The 23,239-nt window shown below is 50.1% G+C and overlaps 1 protein-coding gene across 3 annotated transcripts in view; it reads left to right on the top strand.

The window, feature by feature from the left end:
* SULF2 (sulfatase 2) overlaps positions 1 to 23,239 on the top strand; it is a 117,530-nt gene that overhangs the window by 42,793 nt on the left and 51,498 nt on the right. For all 3 annotated transcript variants that reach the window (XM_078444018.1, XM_078444019.2, XM_078444020.2), the window contains exon 3: positions 3,392 to 3,631. In XM_078444018.1, the coding sequence (XP_078300144.1) occupies positions 3,392 to 3,631 (240 nt within the window). The remainder of the gene's footprint in view (positions 1 to 3,391; positions 3,632 to 23,239) is intronic.

The raw sequence follows: 23,239 nt of genomic DNA, 5'->3' as shown, positions 1-23,239 counted from the left end.
CCGTGCTGCTCCCACCGCTGGTGTGCCAGCTAAAGTCACCTCTGGGATGACCAGGGGACCCAGCCTCCAGTCCAGGACTCTTCTGAGCCTCCTTGAGGTCGAGAATTGACCAAGTGCTTGGGATCTCAGTGCGTTTCCTGGGTGTATTTACGCTGCCTCCCGTGCGGTGTGAACCGTACGTTTCTTGAACCTGACTCCAAGCACCCGCCGTCCCCGCCGGACAAGCCTGGGTTTGAGCCCTCACATCACGCTTCCAAAGGCGTGTGGCTTTGGGCATTTCGCTCTCTGTCCTCAAAAGGGCTGTTGAAAGGATTAAGTAACACGGCGCATAACACGTGCCCAGCCGTGCATACAGCCGGCACTCGGCCATTGCGATATTAGCGAGCATAACGATTATTATTGACCAATAACACTGCCCTCTACCCCACGGAGAAGCTGGACCTGTCTCATCCACTAAGTTATGTTAGGACGCTGCCAAACCCAGGCCTTCAGGCGCCTGGCGGGTACGTGAATGGGCAGATGTGGGATGTGGGACCATAAGGAGCCGTGGCTAGGGTAGCAAACCAGAGAACGCGGGATGGATTTCATGCTCTTTAAAGGCAGAGTTTTCGAACCCGCTGCACAAAACACACATGTCTAGGAATACGAACCACCTGGGGCTCCTGAGTTCTATAGAAACCTCAAACAGTAAGATCAGATCTTCTGTTAATTTCCAGACGTTTATTGAGAACCTACTCTGTGCCAGGCACTGTTCTAGGCTTGGGAATGTAACGGCGAACAAAGCAGGCCTAAATCCCTCCCAGATTCTGGGCCAGGGAAGGCCTCCCCTGAGATACTTGACTTTTGCTCAGTAACCTGAAGGAGGGAGCGCTCCAGGCAGAGGGCAGAGCTCCGTCAAAGGCCGCGAGCCGGAGACGTGGCTAGTGTTCAGGCTTGGGCCTCGGGTGTCGTCGGGACTCCGATGTCTCGATTCGTGGTAAAAGTTCAGGGTAGAAATAACCCATCGGCGAGTGGGAGGCCTTCCCGGAAAGCCTTCCCCAGGAGCGGCCCCGAGGCTGGTGAGGCCCCAGGGCTCGGCTGAACCCTGAGACTGTGCCCTGCTGGCTTCGCAGGCTGGACCTCGGAAAGCCCATGTCATCTGTCCCCTCCAGAGGGAGGTGTCGTACCTGGTAGCAACCTTGTAGTTGCCTGCAGTTACAACTGTGTCCCCTGGGGCTTCTTGGAGGGCGTGTGACCTTGAGGATAGATGTTCACACGGTTCCGGGCCTGATAATTCCTGTTCAGTTCGTCACACAGAGCTGGCTCTTTCCTCCACCCACCGCTGCCAGCCTTGGCCAAGAGGCTCAGGAAACACACCTGGTCCCAGAAGGGCCTCCCTTATAAAAACCAGCTCAAGTGCTGCAGGGGGTGTGGCCAGGCCTTGCTGAGGAGGTGACGTCGAGTTGAGATCTGACTAAATGGGATAAGCCAACAAAGGGATGTCTCAGGAAGAGTCCCAGCAGAAGCGGTAGCCAGTGCAAAGATCCTGGGGCAGGGATGGGAGTGGAGCATTTGAGAAACCATGAGGAGGCCAGTGTAACCAAGTGAGCAAGGGGGAGGGGAGAGATGAGGTCAAAGGAACATGGGAGGTGGCTTGGCAGCAAGGACGAGTCTGGAAGAGTCTGGAAGAGTCTGGAAGAGTCTTAGGCCACAGTAAGGAATTCCGGTGTCCTTCCGAGTGCCACGGGAAGCTATCCGATGGTTTTAAATAGTGAGGAGATATGATCTATGTTTGCCTCAGGGAAGCTCTAACTCTATTTCCGTCCCTATTTGGCAGAAAGATGGGATAAAAGAGCCATATAAATCTCCTTTTCATTCTTCGCCTGTAGGGACAGAGTGCTGAGGTGAGAGTGATTAGTTTTTGTTAAAACCTCTAAGGGGCTGTTGGTGATTGGGCTGGGCACCTCTCCAGTAAAAACTCCAAACGCCTGGTAGACTGCATTGGCTTACTCTTCAGTAGTTCTAGAAGCCAGAAGTCTGGAATCCACGTGTCGACAGGGTTATGCTTCCTCCGAAGGCTCTAGAGGAGAATCCTTCCTTCCTCTTCCAGCTCCTGGGGGCCCCGGGAGTTCCTTAGCCTGTGGCTGCGTCCCTCCAGCCTCTGCCTCGGTCCTCACATGGCCGTCCCCACCGTGTCTGTGTGTCTTCTCCCTTCTGGCTCCTACACGATGCTTGTCATTGGAGTTGGGGCCCACCCCAGTAATCCAGAACAATCTCCCCCCAAGATCCTTAACTACACCTGCAAAGACGCTTTTTTCCAAATAAGGTCACATTCACAGGTTTTGAGGGTGACGACGAGGACGTATGGAGGGTGGGGGAGAGTTTGCATCACTCAGTCCACAGTAGACTCTAAGAACTCTAAGGAAAAGGAAGGAACCTGAGGGTGGGAGGAGGAAGAGAGAAAGGATTTCCCTTGAATATTTCCCTAACCCTACTAAATATCCTGATACCGGCCATAGGTTTGCACATCCACTCTGCAAACGTTCATTGAGTGCCTACTGTGTATCACACCACGAGGGCGTTGAGAATTCAGCACGGAGCAGGGCACGCAGTCTCTGCCCTCGTGGGGCCCTCAGCGGAGCAGTGACCAGGAAAGCACCTGTGCACAGTAGGTCTCCTGCACGTTAGTTTCCTTTCCGTCCTGAGCGCCTTTCGCTGCTTACGGCTTCACTCGCGAACAAGAAAAGGCGCGAACGAAGCCACGATACCTAGTGGTATGCGATTAAGCCCTAATAACACCTGCAGCATGCATACGACGCGCTCGAGGGAATCAGAAGCCAGTGTGATCACTGGAAGAGGTGTGGCTTGGCCGATGGCTGAGTCTGGAGAGAGGTGGGAAGTAGATTCCAAACTAGAAGGACCGTGTGGACAAAGGAGCAGAGGAGTGTTCAGGGAGGTGAGCCAGGTGGGTTGGCATGACCAGATTTCAATAAAAACGAACAATTCTTGGGCAAGTTCCAAACAAAACAAAGTACAATCTTCCCTTGGTTTACATAGTGGTTGCTTACCAAAAAAAAATAAATACACTGCATATTAATATCCTGCAAAAAAAAAAAAAAATGTTTTGTTTATATGTATGACAAACAGGTTTTTATCTGCTCCCCATGAGCATGCAGCGGGACTGGGGACCCAGGATATTTCTTGCACAGGACTACCCCACAGTGCCTCGCTGGCCCATGCTCACAACTAACCGTTGTGGCCCCCCCCCCCCCACGTGTCCCCAGAGATTTCCAAAATGCACCCCCTCCCCAGGGATGGGGTTAAGAACCACTCAGCGCCTGTCCCCACTGGTCGCATGGCCCACCGGGCACCAGCTGGGAACGGCCGCACTCACCTTGGCTCCTGGTTGCAGGTTCCATGCAGGTGATGAACAAGACAAGGCGCATCATGGAGCGGGGCGGGGCGCACTTCGTCAACGCCTTCGTGACCACGCCCATGTGCTGCCCTTCGCGTTCCTCTATCCTCACCGGGAAGTATGTCCACAACCACAACACCTACACCAACAACGAGAACTGCTCCTCGCCCTCCTGGCAGGCACAGCACGAGAGCCGCACCTTCGCCGTGTACCTCAACAGCACGGGCTACCGGACAGGTAAGGGGAGCCAGGGGGCCGCGGGCGGGCAGGCGGGCGCGCAGGCGCCCCGACCTCAGACCGGCGTGTGGACCCTGTCTGTACTGCAGGGATTGGAGATGATGTCAGGCAGCCCATGGACCGCTTCATTTTAACTTAAAAGCATTCGCTTATGCCCGTGGGCCCTAGGAAAATACGACACGAGGGGACGCCTGGGTGGCTCAGCAGGTGGAGCGTCCGACTCTTGATTTCAGCTCAGGTCGTGATCCCAGGGTCGTGGGATTGAGCCCTGCCTCTGGCTCCACGCTGAGCATGGCACCTGCTTGAGATTCTCTCCCTCTCCCTCTCCCTCTCCCTCTCCCTCTCCCCCTCTCCCCCTCTCCCCCTCTCCCCCTCTCCCTCCCCCTCCCCCTCCCTCTCCCTCTGTCCCGCTCATACAAGCTCACTCCCTTGTTCTCTAAAATAGAAAAAAAAAAAAAAAAAAGAATAAAAAAATATATTAAAAAAAGAAAAATACAAAATGATTTGCCTATAGTAGTGAAAGAACGTGACCTTTCAAAGCAATTTGAATTTTTTTAATGAGTCCACTTAAAATATGAAATACAGAGAGAGGCTAGAAGTATTTATGTGTGAGTTTGTATTCACCATGTGTTATGTTAGGGACCGGTTTATTGACTTCAGACCATCAGCATGGAAGAAGGTTCCAGAAGAACATTGGGGTGGGAGGCAGGGATGAAAATTGGTGTGGAAAATGGACAGGAGCACGTGTGGGACTGTGTGGCCACTCTGCAGAATGGCCGGGAAATTGACATGGACGGCTTGTCTACACTTGGCCGTCTACACTACCCAGCACGCCCCACCTCTCCTGTGGTCAGTGCTGCAGAGCTGTATCGTGGATGGATACAGAGCAATTAGGCCTTCCGATCTATCTTGCAGGAGGTACCTTGGTCGGTTCCCAAGGCTCACCTGTCAGGCTGCTGGCCTGGGGCAAAGACACAATTACAAACACTTACCTCTAGCACCATGCGAAATTCCTCCAAAACTCCATTAAATTGAATTTTGAAAAAGTAAACACTCCCCACTGAGAGCCGAGCGAGGCGATCGTGAAATCAGACATTGTGGCTGGGATGCTGCCACCCTGAGAAGTCGCGTCCGAGTGACCAGGGGCTTGTTTCCGGGGGAGTGACGGGAGGGAGGGATCGACGCCTCCCTCAGCTGAGTTCAGAGATGAAGCAGCCTTCCAGGCTGGGGGTGCTTTCCCTGGGATACCCATGTGGCTGGCGGGGCACGTCGGGGTGGGGAACAAGAGGAAGGTGCGTCTTCTTGTGGACTGATTCTCCTGCCAGGGTCACCCAGAAAGCGGGGCCTCCTGAGAGAACTCAGAAGGCCTCCATCCCAGACGCATAAGCTGGTTGGTTCCTGGATCTCTGCAGAAAGCCGCACGTGTCAGAGGTCAGCACGGGCCACCGCGCAGCTGGTTGTGGGGACCTGCATGTAAATAAAGAAGCGGGACACGGGGGTCCCGCAGCACACCAGAGGGCACCTACGGAAAGGGGCATCTTCTACACCGGTCCGGATAATTATAGCCATTCGTGCCCAGGGGTACCAATCTTCGCATATTTCTAACCTGAATGTGTAGCTGAAATATGCTGATATAAGGGGGAAAAAAAAAAAACGTTGCCATCATCAATTTCTTAAAAAATGTACACCGTGGGCCAAACAAAAGCTTGTCTGAAGGCAGAGTATAGCTCACAGACCCCCTGTAGAACATCTGACTGAAAGGTCTGTGTAGAAAACTTCTGATTTGGATGCTAAAAGAACAGTAAGGACCCTAAGGTGTTCTCATCAACACCCTTATTTGATAGCCAGACAACTGCAGCCCGGAAAAGAGACGTGCCCAGAGTCCTCAGTTGGGGTGCTTGTGACACAACCAAAATGGAAACCGAAGACCGTGGGAATTCAAAGCAAGTTTGGAGCATCCTTCACACTGAAAGGAAACACATACCCTGTGATATCGTGGGCGCTCCTGGTGGGAACCGGTGACTAATGCCTTAGAATCATACAGCTGGCACAAGAAAAGGAACTATTTCAATAATAAATGTTCTTCAAAATTGATTTCCCAAACTTCGTTCTTGAATTTGCACACATCGCCGAAAAGCTGTCTTCCCAAAGACTTGCTTTCATCCAACTATGCTTACTCGGTATCGCTTCAGTGAAGACTGGGATCATAACGTCCCAGCGTAAATAGCCATACACAGATCATTTACATTTTTCGTAAAACTGTCCCTGAGAATTTTATTGCTGCAGCGTGACTTTCAGAACTCAGGACCCTGAAAATGCCTGTTTGTTCTGATGGCCTGATGTGCTCCTGGTCATTAAATAGCAAGAGCTATGTACCCTGTATACTTTCCCTCTTTGCCCTGGCAGCTAGGAAGCTCTGACTTGAGTTTTATATTAAGTTGCTATTTAAGGTGAAAACATTTTAAAGATACCACTAATAATGTTAGTTATGCTGGTCATTGTTGGTTGATTGAGGAAAATGACAGGAAACTAATGAGTTGAAAATTCCTCTTAGATGAATTTGATAGGTATGACTCACGTTAGAACGTGTAACAACCTTAGTCTCCCAAGGACCAGTGGTCAGCTGCTCTTTCTGGGTCTTTAGGCACATTAAACTCTGCATTCTCACGGGTATTTAGCAAAGTTGGTTGAGTTGGATTTACGTTTGGCTGTGTATGAGACCCAAGAGAGCAATCACTTATTGCTTGCAGTTAAAAGCCCGTGCTTCTAGCACTCTCAACAATAGCCAAATTATGGAAAGAGCCTAAATGTCCATCAACCGATGAATAGATAAAGAATTTGTGGTTTATATACACAATGGAGTACTACGTGGCAATGAGAAAGAACGAAATATGGCCCTTTGTAGCAACGTGGATGGAACTGGAGAGTGTGATGCTAAGTAAAATAAGCCATACAGAGAAAGACAGATACCATATGTTTTCACTCTTATGTGGATCCTGAGAAACTTAACAGAAACCCATGGGGGAGGGGAAGGGGAAAAAAAAAAAGGAGGTTAGAGTGGGAGAGAGCCAAAGCATAAGAGACTCTTAAAAACTGAGAACAAACTGAGGGTTGATGGGGGGTGGGAGGGAGGGGAGGGTGGGGGATGGGTATTGAGGAGGGCACCTTATGGGATGAGCACTGGGTGTTGTATGGAAGCCAATTTGACAATAAATTTCATATATTGGGAAAAAATAGAAAAATTAAAAAATAAAAGCCCGTGCTTCTTTGGTGGGCCTGCTCCACAAATTGACCAGAGACTCAACCATTTGCTTTTCTGAGAATGAGATATAATTGGCGTCTAACATTATATTAGTTTGGGGTATTTGGGGTATTCAACGTGTGTATATATTATGAAAGGGACACCACAATGAATCTAGTTAACATCCATCGCCACGCATAGTTACGAAATTTCTTGTGATGAAAACCTCTAAGAATTTCTCTCTTAGCAGCTTTCACATATGCAGTGTGGTGTCGTTGACTGTAGTCACCATGGTACCTTGTGTCCTCATGACTTACTTATTGTACAACTGGCAGTTGGTACCTTTGGACCCCCTTCACCCATTTCACCCACCCCTAGCCCTGCCCACCGCCACTGGCAACCGCCAATCTGTCCTCTGTATCTACGAGCTCAGTGTTCTTTTCTTGGATTCTTACATATGAGCGAGATCATAACAGTATTTGTCTCTCTCTGGCTTCTTTCACTTAGCATCTTGCCCTCAAGGTCCATCCTTGTTGTTGCAAATGACAAGGTTTCACTCACGCGGCTGAATGATCGTTCCTTGTCTACATACACCACATCTTTATCCATTCAGCCATCGACGGACATTTAGCTTCTTTCCATGTCCTGGCCGTTGTAAATAATGCTGCAGCGGACGTAGGGGTGCAGATATCTTTTCAAGTTCACGATTTCATTTCCTGCAGATCAATCCCCAGAAGGGGAATTGCTGGATCGTATGGGAGTTCTGTTTTTAATTTCGTGAGGAAGCTCCGTAGTGTTTCCGTTGTGGCTGCACCGATTTTCATCCCGGCCGGCGGTGCGCGAGGGTTCCCTTTTCTCCACACCCTCACCCACACTTGCTGTCTCTTGTCCTTCTGATAACAGCCGTCCTGGCAGGTGTGAAATGACATCTCATTGTGGTTTTGATTTGCATTTCCCTGATGATGAGTGACGTTCGGCACTTTTTCACATACCTGTTGGCCACCTGGATGTCTTCTTTGGCAAAATGTCCATTCAGATCCTTTGCCCCTTGTTTGATTAATTGTTTGTGTTTTTAATACTCTGGTTTCTCTTCAGATCGTATAAATCTTTCGCCTTTTACTAATTGTTTGTGTTTTTGCCGTTGAGCCTTAGGATTTCTTTATATCTTTTGGATATTAACCCCTTTTCAGATAAAAGAGTTGCAAATATTTTCTCCAGTCCAGCAGGTTGCCCTTTCATTGTGCTGATGGTTTCTTTTGCTGTGCAGAAGCTTTTCAGTTTGGTGTGGTCCCGGTTATTTATGTTTGTCATGAATTGCCTTTGCTTCTGGTGTCAAATCCAAAAAACCGTCGCCAAGACTAATGTCGCATTATGGTTTCAGGTCTTGTGTTCAAGTCTTTAATCCATTTCTAGTTCGTTTTTGTGGATGACATCAGGGGTCCATGTTCATTTTGTTTGTGTGGCTGGCTCGTTTCCCCAGCACCACTTATTGAAGAGACTGTCCTTTCCCCATTGTATATTCTAGGCTCCTTTGATGTCAATTAGTTAACCATATCTGTGTGGGTTTATTTCCAGGCTCTGTTGTTACACTGATCTGTGTGTCTGTTTTAACGCCAACGCCATACTGTTTTGATTACTGTAGCTTCGTAATACAGTTTGAAGTCAGCAAGCATGAGGCCTCCAGCTTTGTTCTTCTTTCTCAAGATTGCTTAAGCTAGTTGGGGTCTTTTGTGGTTCCATACAAGTTTTAAGATTATTTGTTCTACTTCTGTGAAAAATGCTGCTGGAATTTGAATAGGGATTGGGTTGAATCTCCATTGCTTTGGGTACTGTGGGCATATTACAGTATTAATTCTTCCAATCCATGAGCACAGAATATCTTTCCATTTATTTGGGTCTTCTTCAGTGTCTTTCATGAATATCTGACAGTTTTCAGCGTATGGGTCTTTCACCTCCTTGGTTAAATTTATTCCTAGGTATCTGATTCTTTTTGATGCAATCGTAAAGGGGATTGTTTCTTCATTTTTCTTTCTGATAGTTCATTGCTGGTGTATAGAGATACAATGGATTTTTGCGTATCGATTTCGTATCCTGCACCTTCACTGAATTTGTCTATTCTAACAGTTATTTTGGGGTTTCTATGTGTGATATCATGTCATATGCAAATAGTGAGAGTTTAATTCTACCTTCCCAATGTGGATGGCTTTTCTTTCTTTTTCATACCTAATTGCTCTGGCTAGGACTTCCGATACTGCATTGAATGAAAGTGACAAGAGTAGGGGCGCTTGGGTGGCTCAGTCAGTTGGGCGTCCGACTTCGGCTCAGGTCATGATCTTACGGTTTGTGAGTTCAAGCCCCGTGTCGGGCTCTGTGCTGACCACTCAGAGCCTGGAGCCTGCTTCAGATTCCGTGTCTCCCTCTCTCTGCCCCTCCTCCACTCACACTCTGTCTCTCTATCTCAAAAATAAATTAAAACATTAAAAAAAAAGTGACAAGAGTAGGCATCCTTGTCTTACTCCTGATCTTAGAAGAAAGGATTTCAGTTTTTCACTGTTGAGTGAGTTAGCTGTGGGCTGATCCTATGTGGCCTTTATTGTGTTGAGGTACTTCTCCTCTATACCCACTTGGCTGAGAGTTTTCATCATAAATGAATGTTGAATTTCGTCAAATGCTTTTTCTGCATCTAATGAGATGATCATACGGTTTTATCCTTCACTTTGTTAATGTGGTGTATCACATTTATTGATCTGCATATGGTAAACTGTTCTTGCTCCCCCTGGATAAATCCCATTCGATCCTTTTAATGTATTGTTGGATTCCATTTGCTAATATCTTGTTGACAGTTTTTGCATCTATGTTCATCAGGGATATTGGACTGTAATTTTCTTTTCTTGTGGTGTCTTTGGTTTTGGTATCAGGGTAACGCTGGTCTCATGGAATGAGTCTAGCAGTGTTTTCTCCTCTTCTGTTTTTTTGGAGACATTTGAAAAGGATTCATATTAATTCTTCTTTAAATGCTTGGTAGAACTCACCAGTGAAGCCGTCTGGTCCTGGACTTTTGCTTGTTGAGAAGTTTTTGATCCCTGGTTCAATCTCCTTAGTAGTAAGTGATCTATTCAGATTTCCAATTTCTTCATGATTCAGTCTTGGTAAGTTGTGTGTTTCTAGGAATTTATCCATTTCTTCTAGGTTGTCCAATTTGTGAGTGTATAATTGCCCACAGTATAGTCTCTTAATGATCCTTTGTATTTCTGTGTAACATCTCTCGTTTCTGGTTTTATTTATTTGAGCCCTCTCTCTTTGTCTTGGTAAGTCTGGCTAAAGAGTCGTCAATTTGGTATATCTTTTCAAAGAACCAGCTCTTTGATCTTTTCCATTGTTGTTTGATCTTTTCCATTGTTGTTTTAGTCCCTATTTTACTTATTTCTGTTGTGATTTTCGTTATTTTCTTCCTTCTGCTAACTTTGAGCTTTGTTTGTTCCTGTTTTCCTGGTTCCTTGAGGTGTAAAGTTAGGTGCTTTCTTTGAGATTTTTCTGGTTTCTTGATGTTGGCATTTATCGCTATGAACTTCCCTCTTAGAACTGCTTTTGCTGTATCCCGTAGGTTCTGGGATGTTTTATTCCCATTTTCATTTGTCTCAGGGTATTTTTTAAATTTCTCTTGAGTTCTTCTTTGGCCCAGTGGTTGTTCGTTTTATGTTGTTTACTCTCCACACATTCGTGAATGTTCCAGTTTTCTTCTCGTGATTGATCTCTAATTTCATACCATCATGGTAGGAAAAAAGTTGCTTGATCTGATTTTGGTTTTCCTAAATGTATTAAGACTTGTTTTGTGGTCCCACATATGATCTATCCTGGAGAATGTTCCATGTGCACTCGAGAAGAATGTGTGTTCTGTTGCTTTGGAATGGAATGTTCTGGAAATCTTAAGTCCATCTGGTCCAACGTGTCATTTAAGGCCAATGTTGCCTTACGATTATCTGTCTAGATGACCTATCCATTGACAGAAGTGGGGCATTCAAGTCCCCTACGACTAATTTACTGCTGTCTATTTCGGATCTGTCGATATTTGCTTCATATATTTAGGTGTTCCTAGATTGATCAGAGTTTCAGCTGCTCTCCATTTTTCCTTGTACCTCATTGATGAGAAACAAGTCACACGAGCACACGTGACCGCAGAGGAAGCTGGGAAGGGCAGTCTTCATGCTGGGTGACCATATTCCCAGCTAGAAATTCTTTCCTGTAGAAGGAGAAGCAAAGGGGTGCTGAGGGAAGATTAAAATCAAAGTACAGTAACGGTTCACAGCCACTTGTGTATGTGATACTCTTTTGAGTACAGGAGATCAACATCATAACAGGTCATTTTTGCAGAAGTATTCGGGATTGGATCGGTTTTCGCAAGGGCCTCTCTTAATCCTTTGACTCCTGAATCTCCCCCTTGTGAAGTACTTGCTACTCCCCATCCTTTCTAACAGTCTCTTCTTCAGTTACCTCATAGACCAGAATTTTGTCAGTGGATTTGCGTGTGCTTCGAGCCGTCCTCCAGCATCCCTTTAATTAATTTCACAAAACCTTGCCTCTTTGACAAGATTTGCAAGCTCATTTTGCAATCCCCGTGCTTTCTGCTAGCCCGTGTCTTGCAGGAAGTGAGCGAGGCAAAGCGGGATAAACAGCAGTTTGTTCACGGGTGTTTCTGTGTGTTGGCTTCTCCGGGAACCTAGAGCTCAATTATAAACACCCTGAAAGGGATGAATTGCCTCCTCGGTTTTTACAAAATGCACTCGGTCCTAACTTTCAGCCCATGTCAGCTGCCCGACCGTGCTCTCTTACCTACCCACGAGTCAGAGTTCTATCGTGTTCTTGGAAGGAGATGCCTCCCCGCTCTTCACAAAGCCATTGAGAGCAAGGACTCTGCCTGGGTTCGAATCCTGATTCCACTACTTTTTTTTTTTTTTTTTTTTTTGAATAGGCATTTTTTAATTTAAATTTTAGTTCGTTAGCATACAGCGCAACATTGGTTTCAGGAGTAGAACCCTTATATACAACGCCCAGTGCTCATCCCAACGAGCGCCCTCCTTAACGCCCATCACCCATCTAGCTAGCCCATCCCCCACCCACCTTCCTCCATCAACCGTCCATTTGTTCTCTGTCGTTAAGAGCCTTTCTGATTCCGCTTTCTAACTGAGTGAGTTTGGACGAGTCATTGAACTTCTTAGTCTCGGTTACTGCAACTAAGGCTAAGGATGTTACTCAGCTCGTAGGGTTTTGTGAGGATCAAATACGTTAGAACGGTGATCCAGAGTAAGCCCTTAAGCGCTGTTAGCTCCGAGGATGGTGATGAGTTACACAAGCATCGTAGCATCGCACAACCTCCCCCAGACCAGTGTTCCCATGAACGTCACGATGGATAAGCTGATCCATTCAAGTTGTACACACGGATCCAAATTGGTAGCACACGCTCAACCTGTCTGGTGATCAGTAAAATGCCAATTAAGCCCACAATGGCCATAGCCAATGTTCAGAGGCCCCATCACAGCAAAGTCTGGCGGGGGGCGGGGGGCGGGGGGGAGGGGATGTGGGAAAACAGGAAGCCCCACACATCAGCAGTGGGAATGCACATTGGCACCTCCACGCCAAGAAGCGATTTGGCAATTTCTGGCAAAGCGGAAATAAATCGAGGGCTGTGGGAACGAAGAGGAGGAAAAACGCACAGAGGTGGCAGTCACGGATTTCCACTCCGCTGCTTTGCGGGTGAGGGGGGACGCCTTTTCTGGCGCTTTCTGGCAAATTAGAAGTGTCCATTGTCTTCTCGTGGGGGTCACGCCTTCTCCTTCCATGTTGCCATCTGAGTCTGGCCGTTCTGAGGCTGTGTCCGTGCCCAGCTTCTGCCATCTGGTACAGACGTTCGTAGAGATGTGGGCACTTGTTGGTGGTGAGCCTTCAGCCCCTCCCTCATTGCGTTCTGGAATGCGCCGGCTGTGGATGGGGGCACATCCACAAGAGGGTTCCTTTCCCCTCTTCATCCCCTCACCCTGCTTCATCGTCCTTCAGAGCTCCTGTCAGCGCTTAACATATATCTGTATATTTGTTGTTCAGCCTCCCAAGTTGGAACATGTCACCATCCCCCCTTCAGGACCCTGGTTCGAACCCTGCTTCATCCATCTCTCTGGCCCTTTCTACCACTAACATGCATTCCGCCATTGATCTCACTGGTTACCTCCCTTCTGAAATGTCCGCTCACTGGGAGCAGGGACTACCTGGGCTGTCCTCTCCCGCATCCCGGTGCCTGGATGGAAGAGGGCCTGCCCCGTCATAGGTGCTTGGGGAATCGTGGCAGGACCATCATGGATGAGTCTGCAAATTCCATCCAGAGCCAGCAGCTCCCCCCCACCCCCACCCTCCACCAGCTTTCTATGCTCTCTCTTTTCTCTCCTGTCTCTCTCCTCCCCACCCCCCCATCCCACCATCTCGGCCCCTCCTCCTTTCTTCTTGGCCCTTCTGCACACGCACAGAGAAGAAAGGGCTCGGATTCTTCCCGCGAAGCGTCCTCTGGGCCCCTGGTGCAGCTGTCCTGCCTTCACAATGGCGGCCTTCTCTGCACTTGGCCTTTCTCCTGGTTGTGCCCCCCGCTCCCTTCCTCTCCCCTCAAGTGGGCTCACACACGCGTGCACACACTGGTCCCTTCTTCCCTCACCCAGCTGCCCCCAGCTCCGGCCTGGGGGTGTGACCGCCCCTCGAAGTAGACCCACCTTACGAGGCTCCCAGGCAGCCCCCCAGGGCCCAGGCTGGCCCAGGGCACCCACATTTGTCTTTAAACTCCCGATTCAGCGGTCACTCCCTTTCTCCAAGACCTTTAGGTTTCAAAACAAGTAAAACATTGGTGCAGGAGTCTAGAGAATTCGGCTCTGCTTCTAACTCCTTTGTAGCCTTGGGCTGAGACCCGCCCCCCTCTGGGCCTCAGTTTCCCCGTCTGTGCCTCAGTGTCCCATCTGTGCAGTGGAGTTACAACGTATACGTGTAAGTTATGCGGTGACTTTAACAGGACTCCACCCTTGAGGGTCAGGTGACCAGTGCCCACACTTTTGGGGGGTGCTCCCTGGGGCCGGAAGAGAAGGGGGCCACAGGAAAGACACAGATGGTCACGCTTACCAACTTCTCAAAGGCTGGGAGTGAGGCCGGTGGGTGGAATTTCTGTTTGCCCCCGACCGACGCGGGAGCTCTCTCTCTGTCCCTGCCCAGGAGCTGGTGTACGGGTTTCCAGTGGCCTCTGTAACAAAGCCCCACAAACTGGTGGCTTCAAAGAACGGAAATATATTTTCTCACGGTTCTGGAGGCCAGAAGCCCGAAATCAAGTGTCAGCAGAGCCTCGCTCCTGCTGAAGGCTCTCGGAGAAGATCCTTCCTTGCCTCGTCCAGCTCCGGGTGGCCCCGGCAGTCCCCGGTGCTCCTTGGCTTGTGGCCACACTGCTCCAGTCCCTGCCTCTGTGTTCGCGTGGCCGCCTCCCTGAGGGTCCCTCTCTTCACATGGCCTTCTCCTGTCTCCTGTGCGTGTCTGTGTCCAAATTCCCCTCTTCTCGGGACACTTAGTCTCTGGGCGAGGGCCCACCCTAATGACCTCATCTTGATGACCATCTACAAAGACCCTATATCCAAATAAAGTCACATTCACACACACCTGGGGTTAGAACTTGAACGTGTATTTTGGGGGACCCGATTCAGCCCCCATCAGCTGGGGTCTTCCGTGCACGCCGTCTTATTTAATCCCCACAGCGACGCGTTGACCTCCGTGCAAAGCTGCAGAGTCTTGAGTTAAACGCGGAAACCTTGCAAGCAAGCGGGGACCCTCAGAAAACCCGCTGCCTCCCCCTTCGTGGTCCGCTGTGGTCCTGGGTGTGGAGCGCTACGGCCGCCCAGCCCGCCGGTGAGTGGCTTTGGTTCTGCTCACCGGGGTCTCTAACTCCCATTTCACTCAGGGAGTCTCTGACTTGGGTGGGCAGTTGAAAGAGTCGTGGAAGTCGAATAAAAGTGAGAGGCAGGGTGACTACGCTCGGTGGATGTTTAAAGCCTACCTACCGAGCTTCCAAGAGTTTGAGAGGGTTTTCAGGCTAAGTGTGACCTCTCACAGCCTCTCCCTGGTCCTAGCTGCAACTCCCCAGAACATTCTAGAAGTACCAACACTAGAGCTGCTGGGCCCAACATGGCAGCCACCGGCCACTGGGAACTATTTAATTTTAAGCTAATTAAAAACAAATCACGTTAAAAATTCTGTTTCTTAGTCACACGGGGCGCGTTTCAAGTGCCCAGTGGGTGCACGTGGGTGCCAGATTGGATGCTGTAGATACAGAACGTTTTCCATCATCGCAAAAGGTTCTGTAGGACAGCCTCGGGGTAGCGTGTCGTTCAAGCAAAATCTTTTTGGAGGGGGGCACGCAAACCTTCCAGAATATAAAAAGAATGACAACAGTGATTTTTAAAAGGCAAGTTGTTCTGGGGCACCCGGGCGGCTCAGTCGGTTGAGCGTCCGACTCTTGGTTTCGGCTCGGGTCGTGGTCTCGCGGTCGGGGGATCGAGCCCCACATCTGGCTCCAAACTGAGCGTGGTTGAGAGCCTGCTTGGGATTCTCTCTCACGCTCTCCCTGCCCCTCCCCCACTTGTGTGTGTGCACTCTCTCTCGCTCTCAAAAGGAAGTTTTTTTTCATTAAGAAAAAAATGCGAATTGTTCTTATCGAGCCTTGGCCATGCCCAGACCTTGCTCCTGGTGCGTTACGTGATTTACCTTAATGCTCACACACGCCTTTGAGGCGGATGCCTCTCCTCCTTCCTGTACTGTTCCCCCTCAAGTCTGAGCACGGCGATCTGGTTCCTTTGCCCTTCCTCTCCAGGCCTTCCCAGGCCATCCTGTGGCTGGGTCATGGGTCAGGTTTCAGGACCAAGGGCAGCTATACGGGAGGGCTCCAAGCTGGGGCCTGTGGGCCCACCTGTCCTCATTCTCTGAACACTTGGCACATCCCAGCCCTTGGCCAACAGATCACTTCCGGCAGAACCCTCTGTGCTGTTGCAGGGGGAGATCAGAGTAGGAGGGCTTTCAGCAAAGGAGGGGAAACTGGGCACCCCTACGCGTCAGCCCGCCCAAGGCCAAAGAGGGGTCTGCTCTCTGCCAGGCCTGTGTGAGCCCTTTTCTACCCAGAGAAACCAAAGTCCAGCGTCTAGAGGGGCCAGGTGGGGAAGGGGGCACCGCCCCACAGCCCAGCCAGATGTGCCCATTGGATGATGGGTGGGCCCAGAGGTGCCAGATCTTCTGATTCGTCAGAAGTGTGGTACCCAGATTTTTATGTGAAATTGTCCAGATTTCAAATGTGGACTGTTTGCTGTACTTTAAAAAAATAAAATAGGGGCGCCTGGGTGGCTCAGTTGGTTGAGCTTCCGACTTCGGCTCAGGTCATGATCTCACGGTTCGTGGGTTCGAGCCCCTCTGAGCTGTCAGCACAGAGCCTGGAGGCTGCTTCAGATTCTGGGTCTCCCTCTCTCTCTGCCCTCTCCCACTCATGCTGTCTCTCTCTGTCTCTCAAAAATAAATAAACATTAAAAAAATAAAAACACCAGGCAAACCCAAAGCAAACACACCTGTGGGATGGATTCAGCCCACAGGCCACGGGTTTGCAAACTTTTTTCTAACCTGGTGGTTCCCAAGGGAGCACACTGCCCCCTAGGGGCTCAAATCTATGAAAGCGTTTCTGGTGGTTCTAAAAGTTGGGGATGCTGCTGGCCTCCTGGGGGGGCAGGAACCAGGGACTTTTCGATGGCCTGTTGTGCGCAGGAGAGCCCCACGGGGCTCCCATGTTGCCTTGGGCTCCTCGTGGCTTCTGAATCTTCCGCCAGATCATCGTATGAGGGGATTCTTTTACGTTTATTGTGATCTGAGCCTTAACCCTAAATCCATTTTATACGTAAACACTCTGAATTGTCCAGGAAGCTAAGTGAGAAGTAAACGGAAGGACTATCATACCTCAATACAAAACTTTTCCAGGAGTCATGCCGTATTACTGAAAATCTCGGCGCTGAGGGCGGGGCCACCAAAAATATTTGAATGGCCCCTGCCGCGGGCCCACCCAGTCTACACCTGTTTCTCACGCTCCTCCGAATCTGCGTCTCGGTCCAAGCCCCAGACCGTTCCCTCACCTCTCCTTGACGGATGTGCTCAGAAGCTCATGCTGAAATTTTTCTTTGTTGTAAATTGCCTTCCTCTTACTCTGCTTATACACTGTAGTTAGAGCATCGTATTGATGTTTTTGGAAATGATGTGCATAAGTGGCTTTTGTTACGTGTAGATTTCTTCCAGGAGAGTAAGGGACTGTTACAAAATACTTGTCATAGAAATGGACATCAGCCTAATGGCATTGAGCGCCGCTCTTTGAAGGATCAGCTTCGTGTCAGCGTCCTCCGAGGTGATAATTAAATATCCCATGATCGACAGTCTCCCCAGGCCTTGTTCTGAGGGTCTGTTGTGGATTTTCTCCCTACCTCCCAACCCCCTACCCGCTCCATCCTTCTGGACAAAACCATGCTTTAAAAGGGGCAGAATGATTTTCAAATACAGCCCTTGCTGATGTTGACTCGGCCTGTGATAAAACCTGTCCCTAGTGCTAGGGGAGCCTGCCCTGCCCAACTCGTCAAGTTTCCAGGACATGCATGGGCCCCCGGCTTCATCTGCTGGACATGCACGGCCCTCCCAGGGAGTGTGCGGCCAAGGCCAGCATTTAATTCGAGGCCCAGGCAGCCCGCCCTCCACCTCTCCAACCACAACAGCTCAGTCTTCCTCGATAGCAGCGACCTCACCAGAAACAGGCAGGCGGCGTGCAGGAGTGAAGGGACATGGCAGGCAGCAGCCTTCAGCCTCTGCTTATTCCTTGCCCCTGCTTCTCCCCAGCCATTAGCTATTTCTCCTCCCCACCCAGCATCAAGAGGAAGGAAGCTTTGAAAAATGGAATTCTGGGGTGTCTGGTGGCTCAGTTAGTTAGGCATCCAACTTCGGTTCAGGTCACCATCTCACGGTTCGTGGGTTCAAGCCCTACGTGAGGCTCTGTGCTGACAGCTCGGAGCCTGGAGCCTGCTTCGGATGCTGTGTCTCCCTCTCTCTCTGCCCCAACCCCGCTCGTGCTCTGTGTGTGTGTGTCTCTCTCTCTCTCAAAAATAAATAAACGTTAAAAAACAAAAAGTTGTTAAAAAAAAAAAAAGAAAAGAAAGAAAGAAGAGGAAAATGGAATTCTGATCATGTCATTCCCCGTGCGAGACCCTCCCCTGGCTCACCTCTCTTAGAATAAACTCACCACTCATGAAAGCTGCCAAGGCCTTGCACAACCTTGTCCTGCTCCCCTCTCTGGCCACATCTCCTACCTCTCTTCCTTTCTAACAGCACTCAGATCCCTTCTGCTTCCCCGACCTCCCTGCGTGAATTAGCCCTCCCCAACCCCTGTCAGCCTCTATCATGATACCTTGCTTTATGTCCTTTGTAGGATTTATCATCCCGTTGAAATTATCTCGGCTGTTGTGAATTTAGTTCTTGCCTGTTTTGTTCATACTGTATCCTCATATCCAGGAACAGTGCCAGGCAGGTACTGGGTATCCAATAAAGATTTGAATGAACGGATGACGCTTCAGCCTTAGGCTTGAAGCAGAAAATGAGAACAAAATGGAATTTGGATTACTGTCTCCCTTTCCCAGCATTCAGAAATATGAGTGCAATTAGTTCAGGAAAACTTAGCTGAGTCCCCATACTCAAACATTGTCATCAGAACCCATCTTTCTGCTTCTCGGATTTTCTTTCATCTGGCTTAACTTTATTCCTTGGAAGGTTCTCCTTTGTGACCTTAAGATGGCCCTCACAGACCCCGCCCCTCCAGCACAGCGACCATGGCTAACAGAGAGAACCTCTTCCTAGTGCTCCAGCAAAAGTCTCAGGGGAGGCTTTCATTGGCTCAGCCAGGGTCACGTGTCTCTTCTCTACCCAATCACGGTGGCCAGGGGAGGTGGGACACCCTATGCCTTGCCCAGGAGCTGGGAGCTAGAATATGCACCTCAGAAGGCACAGTTACTAAAAGGCAGGAGAATGGATGCTGGGCAGAAAAATAGAACAAGTATCTACTACAGAAACCCAAATCCGGCTTCCCCCCTCAAGGGGCAAGTGGGAGGAGGGCATGTTGCCCAGCTCTCTGCTTCCAGCACAAGATGCCTCCTTCGTGGGTAGTTACGCCCCCACCTTCCTCACCTCCTTTTCCCACAGTTCTCCATTCAGCCAGATCCCATCTCTGGCATCCAGAACTTTTACAACGTTGATTTATCACTTTGTGCAGCAGTCCGTGTTTGGTGTCTTTTCAAAAGCGGAAGAAAGAGACCCGTGTTATAACCTTGCGAGCAGCCCAAAGTTAAAAAGATCTGGTTACAGAATATCAGAAACGCCCCGGCCCTAAGAGCTTTGGGGCTCAGGGTTTATTTAAGGCATATCTTCCCAGCCCTGCTTCCTCAGCCAATTTGTCTGCCAAAAAAACAAAGACTTCAGTCCTGTGGCATTTTGCATCTAATATTTATAGCGTTCTAGAGTTTGCAAAAGCATTTCCTTCTCACTTATCACTTGTTCCTCAGGAGACCCCAGCTCCACCTCCAGAAAGTTAGAGGGATTGTTTTCCTCTGCCCAGATCAGGAGCCCCTAAAAGCCACACGGTGCATGGTGAAGGTCTCACAACTCAGAGCCGTCTTGTGGGCGACAGGGGTGGGATTGAACCTTAGCCTGGACCAGCTCGGCTTCTATTCTGCGCCCCTTGGGACTACATGTGGGTCTTGCAAGATGGCAGCCAGCAGCCTGAGTTCACACTTCAACCCCGAAGATGTTCTGTTTGAATTATAAGGTGGTTTTTTTTTTAATCTGGAAATTTCAGCAAAACATTCGGCCTCCATACTTTGCTTTAAAATGGGGCAGAGGGGGCCCCTGGGTGGTTCAGTTGAGTGTCCGACTCTCGATTTCGGCTCGGGTCATGATCCCAGGGTCATGGGATCGAGCCCCGAGTTGGGCTTTGCCCTGAGCATGGAGCCTGCTTCAGATTCATTCTCTCTCTCTCTCTCTCTCTCTTTTTTACTCTCTCCCTCCCTCCCTCTCCCTCCCTCTCCCTCCCTCCCTCCCTCTGCCCCGTCCTCTCTCTCTCAAAAAAAAAATTAAAAATAGATAGATAGGTAGGTAGATGATAGACAGTTGATCTTGCCAAATATCAGCAACATTCCTAGACAGTAGGGGTCAGCAGAGTATAGCCCACAGAAGTTTGGGAGCTGTTTTTATCAATAAAGTTTTATTAGAACACAGCTCTTTCATTTACGTATTGTCTATGGCTGCTTTCACTCTATCGTGGCAGAATTGAATAATTGCAGCGGAGACCATGTGGCTGCAAAGTGAGAACTGCAGTCCGACCCTTTGCAAGAAAGGTTTGCTCTCCACTACTAGATGGCAGCAGCCAGCTGGATCTGGGGCACAGCTCCCCCCGCCCCCCCCTTCCCAGTATTTGTTAGGATACAGGTACAGCTGAGGGTGCTTTGGTCCCCAAAGAACAGTGGTTTAGAGGTGGTAGGTGCTTATTTTTCTCTCCTTCCACGGTCTGGGCATTAACAGCGCAGGGATGATAACAGTCTGCGATGTTGCCCCACCAATCCGGGGGGACTGCCCCTGTCCAAAACGGCTCACCACGCCCACATCCAGCGAACGGGAAGTAGGAAATACGGGGGGGGGGGGGGGGGCACACCCAACACCCACGGGGGGCACACCCACACCCACTTCCTGTGGGAACTCCCACCACTCCCACCCATGTCTCCACCAAAAGTCAATCATGGCCACAGCCAGCTGGGAGGGAGGCTGAGAATGTCACCTCCACCCCGGCAGCCTTGTGCCCAGCTAGTAATACTGTTTCTGCGGAGAAGAAGCAAATGGGCACTGGGGTGACACGGCCGACTCTGTGGGAGTTCACAGGCAAGGCTAGAACCTCCGGTCCCCACACACCTCTCCTTCTCTTATCCTTGGTCCGTTTCGTTCCTCTACCAGAGCAACTGAATCTCGTTTGAGTTTCTGTGCCAGGTCGTAAATGATGTACACTCTCTCCCCGGGGAGGAGGAAGAAAGGGATGTGATGTATTCCAAGGGCAGAGGGAAGGTTGCAGGCATGGGATCCTAAAAAGTGCGTCCCCTTCCCGCATATATTAGCGATTGGGAAATCACTGAGCTCAGTACATCCCTAGATCCGTTCAAAGTGCTGGGCCAGGGAGAGGCTGAACTGTACTTTGGAAGCTGGAGTGCCCGGCGGGGACCGTGGGCAGGATTCTCGCTCGTCTTGGGGAAAGAAACACTGTCGTCTTTGACGGCATGAGCTGGGTCGATCCCACCAAACTCCTGGAAGTACTTCCTACATCCGGCCTCCCGCTTGGTTCTCCTCCTACCCCACCTGCAGCTTCTCTCCAGTCCGCGGGGCTGCTGTCCTCCCATCCTGACCCCTTATTCCGGAGCCCAGGGCCCTCTTCTCCTGCAATACGCATTCCCTAACTGGGGATTTTACCCCTTGGAGAGCCATGTGCCCCCCTTGGCATCTGTGCGGACCCTTTTCAGAATACGCTCAAACTTAAATGCGAAGAAGAAAATACCCAGGATTGCAGAGGAAGCCAGTTATGTCAAAATACATTCATCACAATACTGTCGAACTGTGATACGTGTGCTTCTTCCCACGTTCAGTGACATGGCGTGGTGGTTATTGAGCAGATAACTGGTAGGCCTTACAACTCGCATGATTTCATAGTAATGCTGACTTCAATGATATTTTGAGAGGTCTGTTCATTGGAATGCGATGTGAAAATATCTGACTTCTGGTGACCCAGGCACAGGTACTAACTACTGTGACTGTGACTTGTCACCTTCATTTCTTATTGAAGGAGATGCTAGTTAGGGGATAATGAAAACAAACACACATGTAGTTTTTCCATCCAAATTCAGGAACCACAGATTAAGAACCCCTTCCTTAGGTGATCTCATTCAATTCCATGGTATTAAATGCCATCCAAATGCTGACCCCTCCCACGTTTCTACTCCCAGCCGGGACCTTGCCCTTGAACCTGAACGCACGCATATCTCCAGATGCCCTCTGTCTCCACCTCCGCTAACCGACTAACGAGAACCTCAAGGTTAACCTGGCAGACCTCAAGCTCTTCGTCACCTCCACCACAGGACCTGCCCCTCCCGCGGCGCCCCCTTCCTAGATGATGACGGGTGTCCTTGGTGCCCAGGACAGAAACCTCCAAACTGTCCTTGACTCCTCTCCTTTCCCACACCACATCTAATCCATCCACAGACCTTGGCAGTTCCACCTCCAAAAATAGCCTGAAACCAGCCGAGCCCTCCACCCCCGCCCGCTTACAACCATCCCGGCCTCTCTCCTGAATCACGGTGACAGCCTCCGGGGGTCCCGCCTCCCCGCTTCATACTGTCCTCAATCCTAGAACATAAGCGCCACGAAGGTGTGGTTTTAGCTGTTCACACGCTTCCTTTTGTTCGGTGGTGTCCCTGGTACCTAGAACCAAGCCTAGAGCAAAAGCGGTGCTCTTCTGAATGTTGAATGAATGAATGCATGCATGCACATGTAACATCCTGATAAGTAATGTTAAACTACGAACGGCGAGCAGCATGGTGGGGGCAGTTTCCCTGTGTTTCCTCATTGAACGCTCCCCAACGACTTCGTCAGGCAGGCATATTATTCTCCCCATTTTATGGTTGGGAAGACTGAGCTGGTAGGCCGGAATAGCTGGACTTAAACCCAGGCCGTCAGGTCCAGAGCCCCCCATACGCAACCTCACGCCCGACTACCCCCCAAGATAGAAACACCCCTCACGCCCCACACGTCTGGCAAGAGTCCCGGGGATGATGTCCGGCTCCGCCCCGCGTTCCCATGCTGACGCTCTGAGAAAGGCCAGGCCCTCGGGCTCTGGGAATGGCCTTCCCTCAGCAGCCCACGGGCAGATAAAGCTTGGGAGGGTGGAGCATGGGGAATGAACTGGGTGTGGGAATCTCTGTCCCGCCTGGAATTCCAGCGGGAGGCGCTCTGGAGAGGGTAGTCGGGGGCCTGTTAAGGAGCAGGGTCTCTGGGATAACAGGGTCCGTTTGTCCTTGTGCCTGACTTCAGCTGTCGAGCAGTCCACTTGCTGTTGCCTTTGTCCCTGCCCCCCACCCACCCACCCGGGGGACAGTGACGGGACGTGCCATTCTGCAGAGATGTGGTCCCGCAGAGACGTGGTCCCGCAGGGGTACAGTCCTGCAGGGATGCGGGGCAAGGTAGCGTGGAGACAGCCC

The sequence above is a fragment of the Panthera onca genome, chromosome A3 (assembly GCF_046562875.1).
Source record: "Panthera onca isolate mPanOnc1 chromosome A3, mPanOnc1 haplotype 2, whole genome shotgun sequence".
NCBI lineage: Eukaryota > Metazoa > Chordata > Mammalia > Carnivora > Felidae > Panthera > Panthera onca.
This window is presented reverse-complemented; position numbering and strand designations above follow the sequence as displayed.